The sequence below is a fragment of the Mauremys reevesii genome, linkage group 3, assembly GCF_016161935.1.
Source record: "Mauremys reevesii isolate NIE-2019 linkage group 3, ASM1616193v1, whole genome shotgun sequence".
Lineage (NCBI taxonomy): Eukaryota > Metazoa > Chordata > Testudines > Geoemydidae > Mauremys > Mauremys reevesii.
Window position 1 is genome coordinate 108,961,190 of NC_052625.1, and position 13,290 is coordinate 108,974,479.

Here is a 13,290-nt window from a genome sequence, read left to right on the forward strand (position 1 = left end):
GCATGGGTCCTTACCAGGCTTAATTTCTTTTAGTTAGAGATCTGACTAGATCATAAACTATTCTGTCTCTGTCACTACAATTATAAGAGTTAGAAAATCTGAGTTAGATTGTGTCATGGAATTTGTGTCATGGAAAATAGCCCAAAGTAGTTTTCAACCTTTTTTCATTTGTGGACTCCTAAAAGAAATTTCAAATGGAGGTATGGACTTCTTTGGAAATCTTAGACATATTCTGTGCACCTCCTGGGGTCCACAGATCACAACTTGAAAATCATTGGCCTAAAGTAAGAAAGAAATTCCTAGTAGGGTTGAAAACTGGCAGAAAGTGAGTCAGCTACACTGTTTGATGCCATCATGTGATAAAAGGATGAGGCAGAACACCATGCTGATCACAGGATTCTGATGTATATGGAAAAGTAGTTTTGGTTATGAAAGCTGAAGGGGAGGAAACAGGGAAATATACTCTGACAGGTAAATGGGAAGTGAATCATGAAAACTCACTCTGATGCAGCTTGAGATTGTATTATCTTCCATTGGCAGGGCTTCTTGGGCCAAAAGTGATGAATAAAGTTATCTGCCTCCAGAAAAGCCAGCGGCAAAAGGATATTGGGGTTTGGAGGGAGATGGGAGGACGCAGATATTATTATTGCAGTAACATCCTTCCATCCCCTATAAATATTTTTTTAAAGTGCAGTGTGATTATGTGGCACTGCCTGGAGCACCCTCCAATGGCAAGCTGGTGCAGAATGTGTACACCTGCCTCAGTTTCCCCTTGAAATCCACTCGTGAAAAGTAATATTTTCTCTTAGTGGCAATTATACCCTTTTATTCATTTAAAGGGTTGCAGTCCACAATTCTTCTAAAAAATCCTAAAGTAAAACAAATGTTTACTATGCAGAAGCTCTTCAATCCCATTCAAAGGTCACTGTTCCCAGATCACCTACCAGAGAGTCATCACTCACTTGGTCACAGTTCCTTTCAGCCCGTGTCTAGGCCCCATTCTCTAGGCACCTACCTCAGATTTCCAAGACCTGCTTCTCTCCCATAGTCCCAAGTCATGTCTCCCACAACAGAGCTCCCTGCAGTGTTCCACTGACCAGACCTCTTTGCCTGTGAGTCCTACCCCTGCTCCTTGGATCTGTCCTTCAGTATCAACCTTGTACTGGGCTCAGCTTCTCTTAAGCAGGCTGGTTCTTCCCCTTCTTTATAGGGGCTGATCCACAAGCTCTCCTTTAACTTACCAGGGGTTCCCCAGCTCTGGCCAGTCCTCACCATCAACCTTTTGCTCTTTCCAGTCGCTTACTGTACCAGCTTTTTGCTGCTGCTGCTCCTGGGTCTCTCCTCTCTTCTTCAGGCAGCTCTCGCCTGTCCTTCTCCTGACTCCATCAGCTCTCTGTCCCCTCTTGGGTTCCAGTGTCATCTTTTAAGCCCAGCTGGGGGTCATTGATCCCATCCTTGTTCACCAGGCAGCTTACATGCACAGAGACTGAATCAGATTTTTCTGAAGCTTTGTGTATAAGCCAGCATGGGAAATTTTTCAGTCTTCATTTTTTGTTTACTGTGTTTGGCTTTTCTGTGGTGGATATCACCATAACTATCTGAGCAACTCTAATGAATTTATCCTTCTGACACATCTGTGAATTAGGGATTGTTAGCCTTATTTTACAGATGGGGAACTGAGGCAGAGAGAGAGAGGAAATGATGTAACCAGGGTCACACAGAAGATCTGTGGTAGAGTTGGGAAGACACCCCAACCTGTAGATGTCCTGAATCCCAGGCCATTGCCTTAATCATAAAACCATCCTTCCTCTTTTTTTTTTTTTTAAGTTAAACCTACCTTCCCCAACACAACTTTCCATAAACATGGCAACCATGCTGACTTTTGGAAAGGCATTGGAGAACAACTAGCACTCGAGTGGTTTAGCCTGCATGCATGCAACAAATTGGGTGCATTATCAGCCCAAGTATAAGCAGCACTCAGGCTTTAACCTATACCCGAGGACTTGTCAGCTAACCTGTTTGTAAAACACCACCACAGTTGGGTGAGAGGTTCTTGTGTATGGAGCCAGGTTAGGAACAACCTCCAGGTAAGAGTCCAAGTTAACTCTGCAGCAAAGACAACCCCTCAACTGTCTCTTCCCTCTCCATCAAAAGAAGTGGCCATGAGGAAGAGGGTTTTTGTCTTACCTGAATTTCAAATAGTACATGGGATGCTTTCTTATTTTGCTTTTGTTCAGGCTGCTTTTCAGGCAAGATATTCAGAGCCTATATCTGTCGTTTGTGTCCAGTTGTTTGTCACTTCCATTTTAATAGTCTCTAACTACTTATCAGAGATTCTTAATTTGAAGGGTTGGACTCTACGTAAAGAGAAACCCCCTTTGTTCTCTGACGCTGTGTAGGGCTTCAGTGACATTCTCTATAAATCTTTGTTTTCTCTTTGCTTTCCCTAGTGTGATTGCTGAAGAGAATGGCCATAGTGCTAATACACCTCAAAAAAGACCATCATCTGAAGATTCCAGTGTCACTTCTGGAGTAGTTGAGTTGGTCTCTAAATCAGCTCTTCCATCCCAAACAATTCAGATTCCAGAAGAGCAGAATACAGTACCTACTCCAGTGAAAAAGTCTAGTAAGACAAGACAACAAATAGATGTGAAAGCAGAGCTGGAGAAGAGGCAAGGAGGAAAACAGCTGCTGAATTTAGTGGTAATAGGTAATACCCTTTTTTCTTTATTTTAATTCCAAATTGAATACATTTTGGGCCAGAAACGTGTGCTTATTGAGTCTGGGAGTGATGCAGAAGCAAGACATTCCTCCGTTTAGGAAAGGAAATATCTCAGATTGCACTAAAACCCATCGGTTTTACCCTTCCTCTGTGGCGGGAGCCACTTTTAACCTGCATGGACTAAAATGCTAACTAGGCCTTCTGCCTATCCCCCATCCTCATCTTGTCAACATAAAATATACTTTAAAGTTGACTCTCTTTTTAGCATTATTCTTTTTAACATGAGTTAAGCAGAAGTCATTGTCAAACTTCACCCATTTCTTCTGTCTAGAAAACCTCTCTCTCTGTCTGCTACTATATATGATTATCAGACTCTGTGAATTGCATGAGCATGAAACAAAACTTCAGGGCATTAGATTCCCCTGTCTGCCACTGTGTTTCTTTTCCAGCTGTATTATCAAGTCTAGTAATAGTAGTCTAATGTTTACTTCCCTTCTTAGGGCATGTTGATGCAGGTAAAAGTACTCTAATGGGTCATTTACTCTACCTTCTGGGCAACGTGAACAAACGAACTATGCACAAATATGAGCAGGAATCCAAAAAGGCTGGCAAAGCTTCATTTGCTTATGCATGGGTCTTGGATGAAACTGGGGAAGAAAGAGAAAGGTAGGCAAGTTATCTTCTAGTGTGAACTAATGTTCTTTCTGATTGTAACGTGTTACTAAATGTCATTCTATTAATTAGCTATGTGCTACCTACATTAAATGTTTTAAAAGTAAAATGTTTGGTAGGAAATATTTCATCCTCTGTGTGTACATAGATATACACGATTGAAAGAAAAGTCAGTGTCTTTTCTTGGTTGTGGAAATGAAATGCCATTGAGAAATTGGGTTTTGGTTTTGTTTTTTTTTTGGTTAAAATCCTCAGTATGAGGAGCTGATAGAATTTGTTTGATCAAGGCACCAGCACATGTGAGGAGTTTAAGGAAGGTGACATTTTTAGTCTATTATATCTGACTCATTAAATTAATATTAGAACTATTTTTGAAAAGTCCCCGCCAGTAACATATTACATTGAAATAATGTGTAATGCATTTTAAATTGTATTACAGTGAGGAAATACATGAGGAGGAAGTGGTGTGGATAATTAAAAAAATTCATAAAATGGCTTTTTAAAGCTATATAAATTGGATCTGTGGACAATGACCTGTGTTCAGAAAAACATGAACTAAACTGTAGAATTAATATCTTACTACAGTTTTTGTGGCATTCACCAGTATCTTAGGCTTCATTTAAAACCACAGAGAAATTTGTTTATCTAATGTAATTGTATTTTTATGTCATGCTCATCACCCATGGTATCAAAGCTCCTCTGGTTGCATAGATAACCTTGAAAATGTAAACTGATGCAAAGGAATGGGGAGTGGAGTGGGCTGCAGAGAGACTAGCTTTTTTAAAAAGAAAAGAGAAATGAACTTGTGCAGTGTTCAGACTTATAACTAAACTTCTGCATTTGCCAGTCTTCCCGTACATATGTTCAATACAGGCTTGTGTGTGAAAAGGTAAAAAAAAAAAAAAAAAAAAGTCAACCAAAAATCAGTGTTGCAGACAAAAATGTGAAAAATGGTTTTTGTCTCAAAGTTTAAAAACTTGAAAATAGAATTTGGCCGTCTGGTAATAAAATATTTCTAAATATTGCCTTAAAACGAAAGTGTTATTAAACATCAGGATATATAAAAGGGAAGCAAGGTCTTTTTGCCTTTATTTCTGTAAATAAAAGATTTATTCCATGTTTTAAGGGAAACTTAGAGAATTTCCACCCTCAAAACAATTTCCACCCTTCTTGATTGATTTTTCCCTCATCCTTCTCCACTCTCAAGCCTATATTTGAAAACTAAAGTGTTCTGAAGCTCTCCTCAGATATTTAGATAGTTCTTTGCTGTCATTTGGCATCATGATTTAAAAAATAGATGGGCCAAGGCAATTTCCCACAGGTGCTATTTAGTCAAATTTAGAATTGAGTCCAGAACTATTCTGCCCTTTCTAAATGATAACAGGCATATGTGAATGAGGGGGACATTTACAAAAATATAATCTTATTCCTGTAGTTGTATATGTAGTAATTTTTTCTTGGTTGTGCTCTTGTTGCTGTTGATGCCTATTTTTGCAGGGGTGGAGAACTTCAAAATACTGACTTAGAAAATGTGACAGCTGCTTTGCGCTTTAATAGTTAATTCTGAACTTTGCTACTTGTTCTTTGATTCGAGGACATAATCCATTATTGTATACGGCTGTCATATTTTCAGCCTCTTTGCCTGTTCTCTTCCTATCAGCATTTTTTGGCTGACTATACATCTCCCTTCCTGCCTGGCATAGCAGAATTAGATTTGAATATCTTTATACATAGCAAAGCAGCATATAAAGGGGAAGGAGAGTAAAACTTCTCTCAGCAACACATGCTTTCTTAACTTCTTTAAGATGAAATTCTGATGCAGATGGATAGTTTCTCCAATGAAAGGGAAAGTCAGTGCCACAAATAGACTTATTAAATTGGCCAAAATTTAGTACTGGTTAAATCAAATGGCAGACACAGTGTTCTGATTTGTTAAGTCTAATAACTTTGTGTGGAGAACTTTGGAAGCAGTTGTAATGGTGTATTACATGTTTGTTTTATTTAAGGGGAGTAACAATGGATGTGGGTATGACCAAATTTGAGACAAAGACTAAAGTTATTACATTGATGGATGCTCCGGGCCATAAAGATTTCATCCCAAATATGATCACAGGAGCTGCACAGGTAGCAAACATTTCTTAACTGCACCTATCAAGTATAATGTGATGTTTTATAATTTAGTATTCTAAATTATTTGAATCTAACCTTTACATAAAAAAAAGGTAGTGGAATCTTTAACAGAGTTTCTATATACTGCATATTATCAGTTAATCTTATTCTGTTCAAAATATCATAAATGTAAATTTTATTCTGTGCTTCCTAACCTGTAGAAAAAAATATGGAAAAGTAAGTCTTTATTTTCAGGAAGGAAAGGAGTCTTAAAAACTGAAATGTCTTATGCTTTTTCTAAACTGAAAGCTGACATTCTTTTCTGGAAATTTTAAAGGCAGTATTTTAGGTTAGTCGACTATATTGAGGTAAAAGGTTTTCACGTTTGTTAATGAGCTATTCTGAATACTTCAGTGCACTAGGATAACTCCAAGAACAGCTCAGCTTTAAATATTCAAACTTGACATGTATGTACTGCTTGACAATGCTGAAAAAGTTTTATAGGGTAAAGCGTTGTAAGAAGCTTTGAGTGAAAACAGCAGATAACATACTATGTGAGAGTACAGTTGAAGATATTCAGGAGACTGAAGCTAGTGCAGATTGCATGGGCTAGCTTACTGGGCCATCTTGCTGGAAGCACATGACACTAGTGCTCTGGGATTTGCATTTGCTGTCTGTTGGTCTCAGGATGAAGTTTCAGGTGTTGGTAGTTACATATTAAAGCCCTGAATGGCTGGGACCTATCTGTCAGAGAGATCACCACTTGACGTACTGCCACAGTTGCAGTCTTGCAGAGTTGCTTGAGCTGGATTTTCCCCTGTTATGAAATGAAGAGGACTGCCAGCAGGGTATTCTCTGTGAAAGTCCTGGGACTCTGGAACTTGCTCTGCAATGTGGTCTGAAATAGCCTGAGTTTGATGACTTACCAGGCATGCTTCAAAAGCTACCATCAACTTAATAGGGTTTTTTGGAGAGGATTTGAGGGTATGCTCTCAGAATGAGGAGGAATGGAAGGAAGCTTTTCTTGCTGGCTGCCTGGGCTGAATGAAATTTGTTCCTTTGTGAATGTTTGGTTTTTCAGTGTTGCTGGGTGTGTTTGTTGTAAGATTGAGAGTAAGGGCAGCTACAGCTTTTGTATAGATTTTTTAAAATTAAATAAATTGAATGAGAGAGAACAACAAAGCTATATATATATTGTGACAAAGTTCCTCCTCTACCTTGGTGGGTCCTGCGCTTATTGGCAGATTTGCTCACCTCACAGATTCACCCTGTGGGTTTGGAAACAGCCCAGAGACCTTCCCCTCTGGTAGAAGCCACAGTCCAGGTCAATGCCTCCTGTGTTTGATCAGGAGTCGAGAGGTTTGGGGGGAACCCGGGCCTGCCCTCTACTCCCGGTTCCAGCCCAGGGCCCTGTGGACTGCAGCTGTCTAGAGTGCCTCTTGGTTCAGTTGCTTGACAGCTACAACTCCCTGGGCTACGTCCCTATGGCCTCCTCCCAACACCTTCTTTGTCCTCACCACCAGACCTTCCTTCTAATGTCTCCTAACACTTGTACTTCTCAGTCCACCAGCAGTATATGCCTACTCACTCTCAGCTTCTTGCATGCCTCTTGCTCCCAGTTCCACACACACACTTCCTCTCCTCTGACTCCCTTTGCCTGACTGGAGTGAGCCCTTTTATAGCATCAGAGGGGCCTTAATTAGAGTCAGGTGCTTAACAGCCTAACCTGACTCTTAGCAGGTTAATTGGAGTCAGGTGTTCTCATTAGCCTGGAGCAGCCCCTGCTCTGGTCACTCAGGGAACAGAAAACTGCTTATCCAGTGGCCAGTATATCTCCCTTCTACTACTCTGCTGTTCCCAACTGGCTGGGTCTATCACAATATGGATACAGATATTTAAATGTATGTGATAATTTTTTTCTTTAAAAGCATGGACTAAAATTTAAAAACAGCTATTAACAGAATTGATGATAATTTACTTACAGAGAAGTCAGGATAGTCAGTTTTGGTTTGCACAAAGTACTATTTTGAGCTGCTGCTTCTGCTATGCACAATACAGTCCATATTCTTGTTACTGGTTTGAATGTTAGACGTTGAAATGTATTGTAATGTTTTCTTTCATATTAGAAATAATTCCTATTTTACAATGTCCGTTTTACATTTTTGCCAGTTAGTTGTCCTTAATAACTGACACTATAATGGCCTGCAGGAAAGTCTGAGTAAACTGTTCTGTGGACATAATTGCCAAAGATTCAGTGACAGGCAAGAAGCAAATTTTGGCTGTAATCTCATTACTATATATTTGTTTGAAAAGTAATTCCCTAGTCATATTTGTTATAATGAGTCTTACTCCATACTGTTATAGAGGACCCTATGTAAAGTCTTAAAGTGTATCACAGAGGTGGATATTATCATAATTTTTCAAATGGAGAAATTGTGGTACACTGAGATTGAGTTGCCCAAAATCATATAACATGTCTATGGCAGATCTGCTGGCTTGTGGGTTTTTTTATGGTGTGGATGCTTATGCATGTTACAGAATGTCCATGATTTTTTTTTTTTTAAGTAGAAAAGGGGATCTTTAATCTCAGAAATTTTGGAAAATTCTGCACTTAACTGTATTGTTGTCTTTAATTCTATTTAAATTGTTGATTCATATTGGTGACTGTACAAGTAAGTAACGTGAGAATATGCAAGACCAGAGCCTTGGTCTGCAGGTGAAGATTAGGTGGGGCAGAGGAATCTTTAATCTTCCCTTATACTCCCTCCATATTTAGGGCTGCCAGGGACCATTCTAGCCTTTAATGTAATTAGAGGTTTGAGTGATATTCTGCTGTAGGAGATTTCTGGAGGTCTGCTATTGCCATGCTCCCAACACTGTGAGGAAATGTTTATAAAGAGATGGCATAGAACAGACTCTGATGGATCTACAGTAATTGGGAGTTTTGCCATTCTGAGGGAATCCCCAACTGCTGATCTGAAAAATGCAAAGCAGCCCTATCAAAGGCCATGATCTGGTTTATAGTACACAGTGCTAATAAAATAGTTCATGCATTTTTCAGCCCCAAATGTGATTTATTTATTTTTTAGGGCAACTGTAGATATTTGGAGGGTTAAATTTTATTTGTTGCAGCTTTGGCAGTTTCGAGGTGTGGTTGGTTGGTTAAACGAGAGTCTGATATGAGTTCCCTGTAACCTAAGGGGCTGCTTAGGCATTGGCACGACATTACAGAGTGATGAGGTATGATATGTCTCTGTGTCAATTGGTGTGTAGCTCAACTCACCTCATCTTATCCCTCTTATCACTTGTGTGGAGAAAGGGCTTGAATTGGGACTCTGGCTTGGACCCAGAGTTCCTGGGCAGGCCTGAGAGCACAGAGAAGGCATTGCCCTCATACCCATTCTCAGGTTAGTAGAACCCAGGCCCTTTGATGCCCATTTGAAATCCACACTGGAACAGCTCTGTCAGGTAGTTTTAATAGTAGCTCCAGCTGGTTAATAGTTTTAATAAAGTTGCTATCTCTATATTTAACCATACTGTGGTGTACATGTCTCATTGTTTCCCTGTCCACATTTAGTGATCTAGAAATCAGTCCTCATTCAATTGAAGTCATGCTGATATTCTCTTGGTGAGCATAGAAGGTTAAGATGTGTTTTTGTGTGACCAGTCAGGACCATATTTATCCATAATCCATTCCTCTTGTAGAAATTATTTTCCTAACCATCTTTTTTCTTACCTAGGCTGATGTGGCTATCTTGGTTGTGGATGCCAGCAGGGGGGAGTTTGAAGCAGGGTTTGAGACTGGTGGACAGACTCGAGAACATGGGTTATTGGTTCGCTCTCTTGGAGTAACACAGCTGGCAGTTGCAGTCAATAAAATGGACCAGGTACTTGCTTAATAGTTTTCTTTAGTGAACAGTCTTGCATCCCTTCCTGTATGCCCTAAATTAAGGGGATATGTGTTCTGAGGCCAGAAGGTTTGTCCTTCCCTCATTCTGTGTTCAGAAACTCAGCATATCGACCAAGAAGAGGGAGATTTTCAAAAGCAACAAGGGGTAGTTAGGTGCTGAATTGCTATTGAAAGTCAATGGGAGTTGGACACGTAACTCCCCTTTGTGTTTTTTTTAAGTCTCCCCAAAGGGTACTCTGTAATTAATCCTGCTGAAATTTACTGGGGTAAACTTCTGTCATGGGGATTGTCACCCTGATGACAGTTGCAGAGCCACCTGGGGTGCTGATGAGTCACTTGTAAGGCATGCTGCTGCATTTGCTCAAAAACATGCTGTTTATTTAATATTACCCTTATTTTACATTTTAGTTTTAATTTATTACTAAGTACATTTAATCTAAGAGAAATCCCTGTTGAGTCTGCTTTGTTTTGCCTTTATACCTGTGTGAATTAAAAAGCAAAATCAGGGGTACTGTTCATGAACAAGTTAATTTACAGTATCTTTAGACATGAAGTAGAACTGCAGATTTACCCTACAGCTTGTTCCAGATAGGCAAATTTCTGTGCCTATACGGAGCCCCTTTGAATTCAGGTACATACTACGTTGTAGAATAAGGCCCTCAATTCATCTTCGTTCATAGTGTGCTCTATGCTGTCTTTCTCAAACTACGGAAGAAACATTATGTACATTTTATTAATTAGGCTTAATCTTTGAACTGAAGTTTTCATAGAAGATCTTAGGCAGGGTACAGTATAAGAGGTCAATATAATTTGTATAGAGGAATATGCCAAAATCAAGTATTTTTATCAAAATATGTTTTTATTTTAGGTCAATTGGCAACAGGAGAGATTTCAGGAAATTACCAGTAAACTTGGCCAGTTTCTTAAACAAGCTGGCTTTAAGGTAAAGTAAATTTAAGATTATGAGATTTGTAAAGGATTGGGACCTCCCATAAAGCACCCTCTTCTAGCTGGATCCAGGCTTGTGCCTGCAGAGCCAGCTCCTTCCCTGGAAAAATCCTGCCTAGGATCATCACAGAATCCAGGAAGGATAGTTTTCAGTCAGATTCATTGCTGTGGGATTTTTATTTCAAGCCTTCTTAATGAAAACAGGGATCAGTGCTTCACAGCCTCTTGGGGGGAGGGGGGTGAGAGAGAGAGAGCAAGTTGCCAGTCTTTTCCTAGGTGCAATGGGTAGGGTTTAATCAGCCAGCCAGCTACCAGCCTCAACCAAGGGGTATACCATCCCTTATACCTTCACAGGTCTTTGGCATTTTGTTCACACCTTGCTGGTACACTGGGGCTAAGGTGGGATGAGTTTTTTATCAGTTTTGCCTGGCCATATCAGCAAGGTCTGGGTTTTTGCTGTGCCCCCTGTGCTGAACCCACTAGTGGGTTCATGGGGCATAGCAAAGTCTGAATTGTACCCCACTTGCCCCACTAGTGGGTACTTAGGCAGTGTCAGGTGTGGACAGCAAGTGTTTGGTGCCCTTCCAGCAGTCCCAGCCTCCTCTTCCTTTAGATCTCATAAGAACATAAGAAAGGCCGTACTGGGTCAGACCAAAGGTCCATCTAGCCCAGTATCTGTCTACCGACAGTGGCCAATGCCAGGTGCCCCTGAGGGAGTGAACCTAACAGGCAATGATCAAGTGATCTCTCTCCTGCCATCCATCTCCATCCTCTGACGAACAGAGGCTAGGGACACCATTCCTTACCCATCCTGGCTAATAGCCATTTATCTCCTGGGATGCCAGAGTTGTGGCTAGTTGCCTTCTTTGGATTCTGGAAGGAATTTTTTAATCAAGAATTGACAAACCACTTTTCACTTTTTATATATCTTCCTTCTGGTATCCAAGAGGTCTTGTTTAGGGGAGTTACTGTAGATTGTTGCAAGATAGTACAGATCGTGAATTAGCAAGTGCAATTTTGGGACCCTTCTCATTTGAGAAGGAAGCAGGCTTTGGTCCTGACATTGTAATTGCATGATGGGGTGGGGGGGTGTCACAGGGTCTCCTGAGAGTCTTTTCCTGCCTCAGTAACTGCTCCAGCTGTTCTTAACCACGCCTGTACTTTATTATACCCCTTCAGTAGGCCACAGCCAGGAGTGTTTACATATTTTTCACAGAGAGTAGCCAGCTTCCTCTGCTTGCTTCTGGGGAGGGATACAGGATTTAGCATCAGCCAGTCCTGCCTTCCTTCAGGCTCCCTACTGTCCTCCCGAGCACTTCCTTCCTGTCTGCTTATATAGTCACAATTGCTGTGATTCCTTCCACACAACTAGCCCCTCAGCTGTATCTCTACTCAGTCAATTAGCACCCTCTGCCAACTGCCTTGTATATTCACGGGGATTTGGATGACTCTGTTGTAGTGTCACAGTTCTGGGCAACTGCACCTATATTTCCCTTCTATGGTCCAGCAAGGACACCCACTTTCAGGCTTCCGGCTCTGCAGCTGGTGCCTTTCTTGGGTAGAGACCCATCTGACCAGGGTATTTCCAGGCTGACAAGTTTCCTGCTTTCCCTGTGTTATTCCCAGCAAAAGACAGTCTGCCTAAGCAGGGCATGCTTTGCTTCTCTCCCCAGAGACTGTACACAGTGTATTTGCCCCAGTTATAAATCACCATACAGTTCTTTCTAATCAAGCCTATTTTATTCTTAAGGCAAAAGCACTGCAGAGAAAACGTTAAAAACAATAAAAGAGCCAACGTGCATGCTAATAAGCTTACCAAAGATCGCCCCTTCCAACTTGAAGAGAAGTCCTTCAGATCCCTGCCCAGAGGATTTCCTGTGGTTTCAAGTTCACCACACCCTTTGCTCTGAACAAGAACACAGTCTTATGGGGCCTAAGTAGCCAAAATCCTTAGAATCATAGAATATCAGGGTTGGAAGGGACCTCAAGAGGTCATCTAGTGCAACCCCCTGCTCAAAGCAGGACCAATTCCCAACTAAATCATCCCAGCCAGGGCTTTGTCAAGCCTGACCTTCCAACCCTTTCCTAAGGATTGGGGCCTTCTGTGGACCGAAGGTCCTGCCCATTTACTGGATCAGAATAAAAGCCCTGAATCAGTTCACCACCAGATTATTTATCCCAACCTCCTTTCTTTGTCTGCTGGTCTCTTGAGAATCCAGTTTGAACCTCAGAAGAAACTGTGACTAGGTAACCAGCCAGACAATAGTTCCCTTCCCCAGAATAAAGCTTTGAGAGGTGCTAATCAGAGGAATTTTAATAGCATGCCCCCTTCTCCTAGAGACATTACATACAATTTCGCAACAACATATAAGTAATTGGATTGTTAATACCATTGCCCACAAAGGTATTGCATTTAATTCAGTAAGGTTTAACTTAATTCTGTAAGATTTATCCAGGATATTGCATTATCCGTCACAAGGGGTATATGCATTAATGTCTTAAGCAGTGAGGTTTCTTCTTTGCGTGGTGTCCCTATGGGTGCTCCACTGTAGGTGTGCTTGCGTCCCTGCACTGCTGATCAGAGAATTTTGGTAGCAATGTCCCTTAGGCCCGCTGTATCTACTCCTGCTGCGCTAGTTGCAGGCTAACCCCCTCAGTTCCTTCTCAACAGCCCCTGGCTAGAGGCAGAGCCATTAACAGTCTATTAAGAGCAGGGGTGAGCTGGAGCCGGTTCGCAGAAACTGGTTGTTAAATTTAGAAGCGGTTTTAGAACCGCTTGTTAACTGGCTTCCCTGCGAGGGAAGCTTTGATGGGCTCTGGCTGGGAAGCCTGTAATTCATAGAATCATAGAATCTCAGGGTTGGAAGGGACCTCAGGAGGTCATCTAGTCCAACCCCCTGCTCAAAGCAGGACCAAACCCAACTAAATC

The 13,290-nt window shown here is 41.2% G+C and overlaps 1 protein-coding gene across 3 annotated transcripts in view; it reads left to right on the forward strand.

The window, feature by feature from the left end:
* The window catches only part of HBS1L (HBS1 like translational GTPase), a 131,505-nt gene that overhangs the window by 97,980 nt on the left and 20,235 nt on the right, over positions 1-13,290 (forward strand). For all 3 annotated transcript variants that reach the window (XM_039531471.1, XM_039531470.1, XM_039531472.1), the window contains exons 9-13: positions 2,451-2,710; positions 3,223-3,388; positions 5,401-5,518; positions 9,244-9,390; positions 10,282-10,356. In XM_039531471.1, the coding sequence (XP_039387405.1) occupies positions 2,451-2,710; positions 3,223-3,388; positions 5,401-5,518; positions 9,244-9,390; positions 10,282-10,356 (766 nt within the window). The remainder of the gene's footprint in view (positions 1-2,450; positions 2,711-3,222; positions 3,389-5,400; positions 5,519-9,243; positions 9,391-10,281; positions 10,357-13,290) is intronic.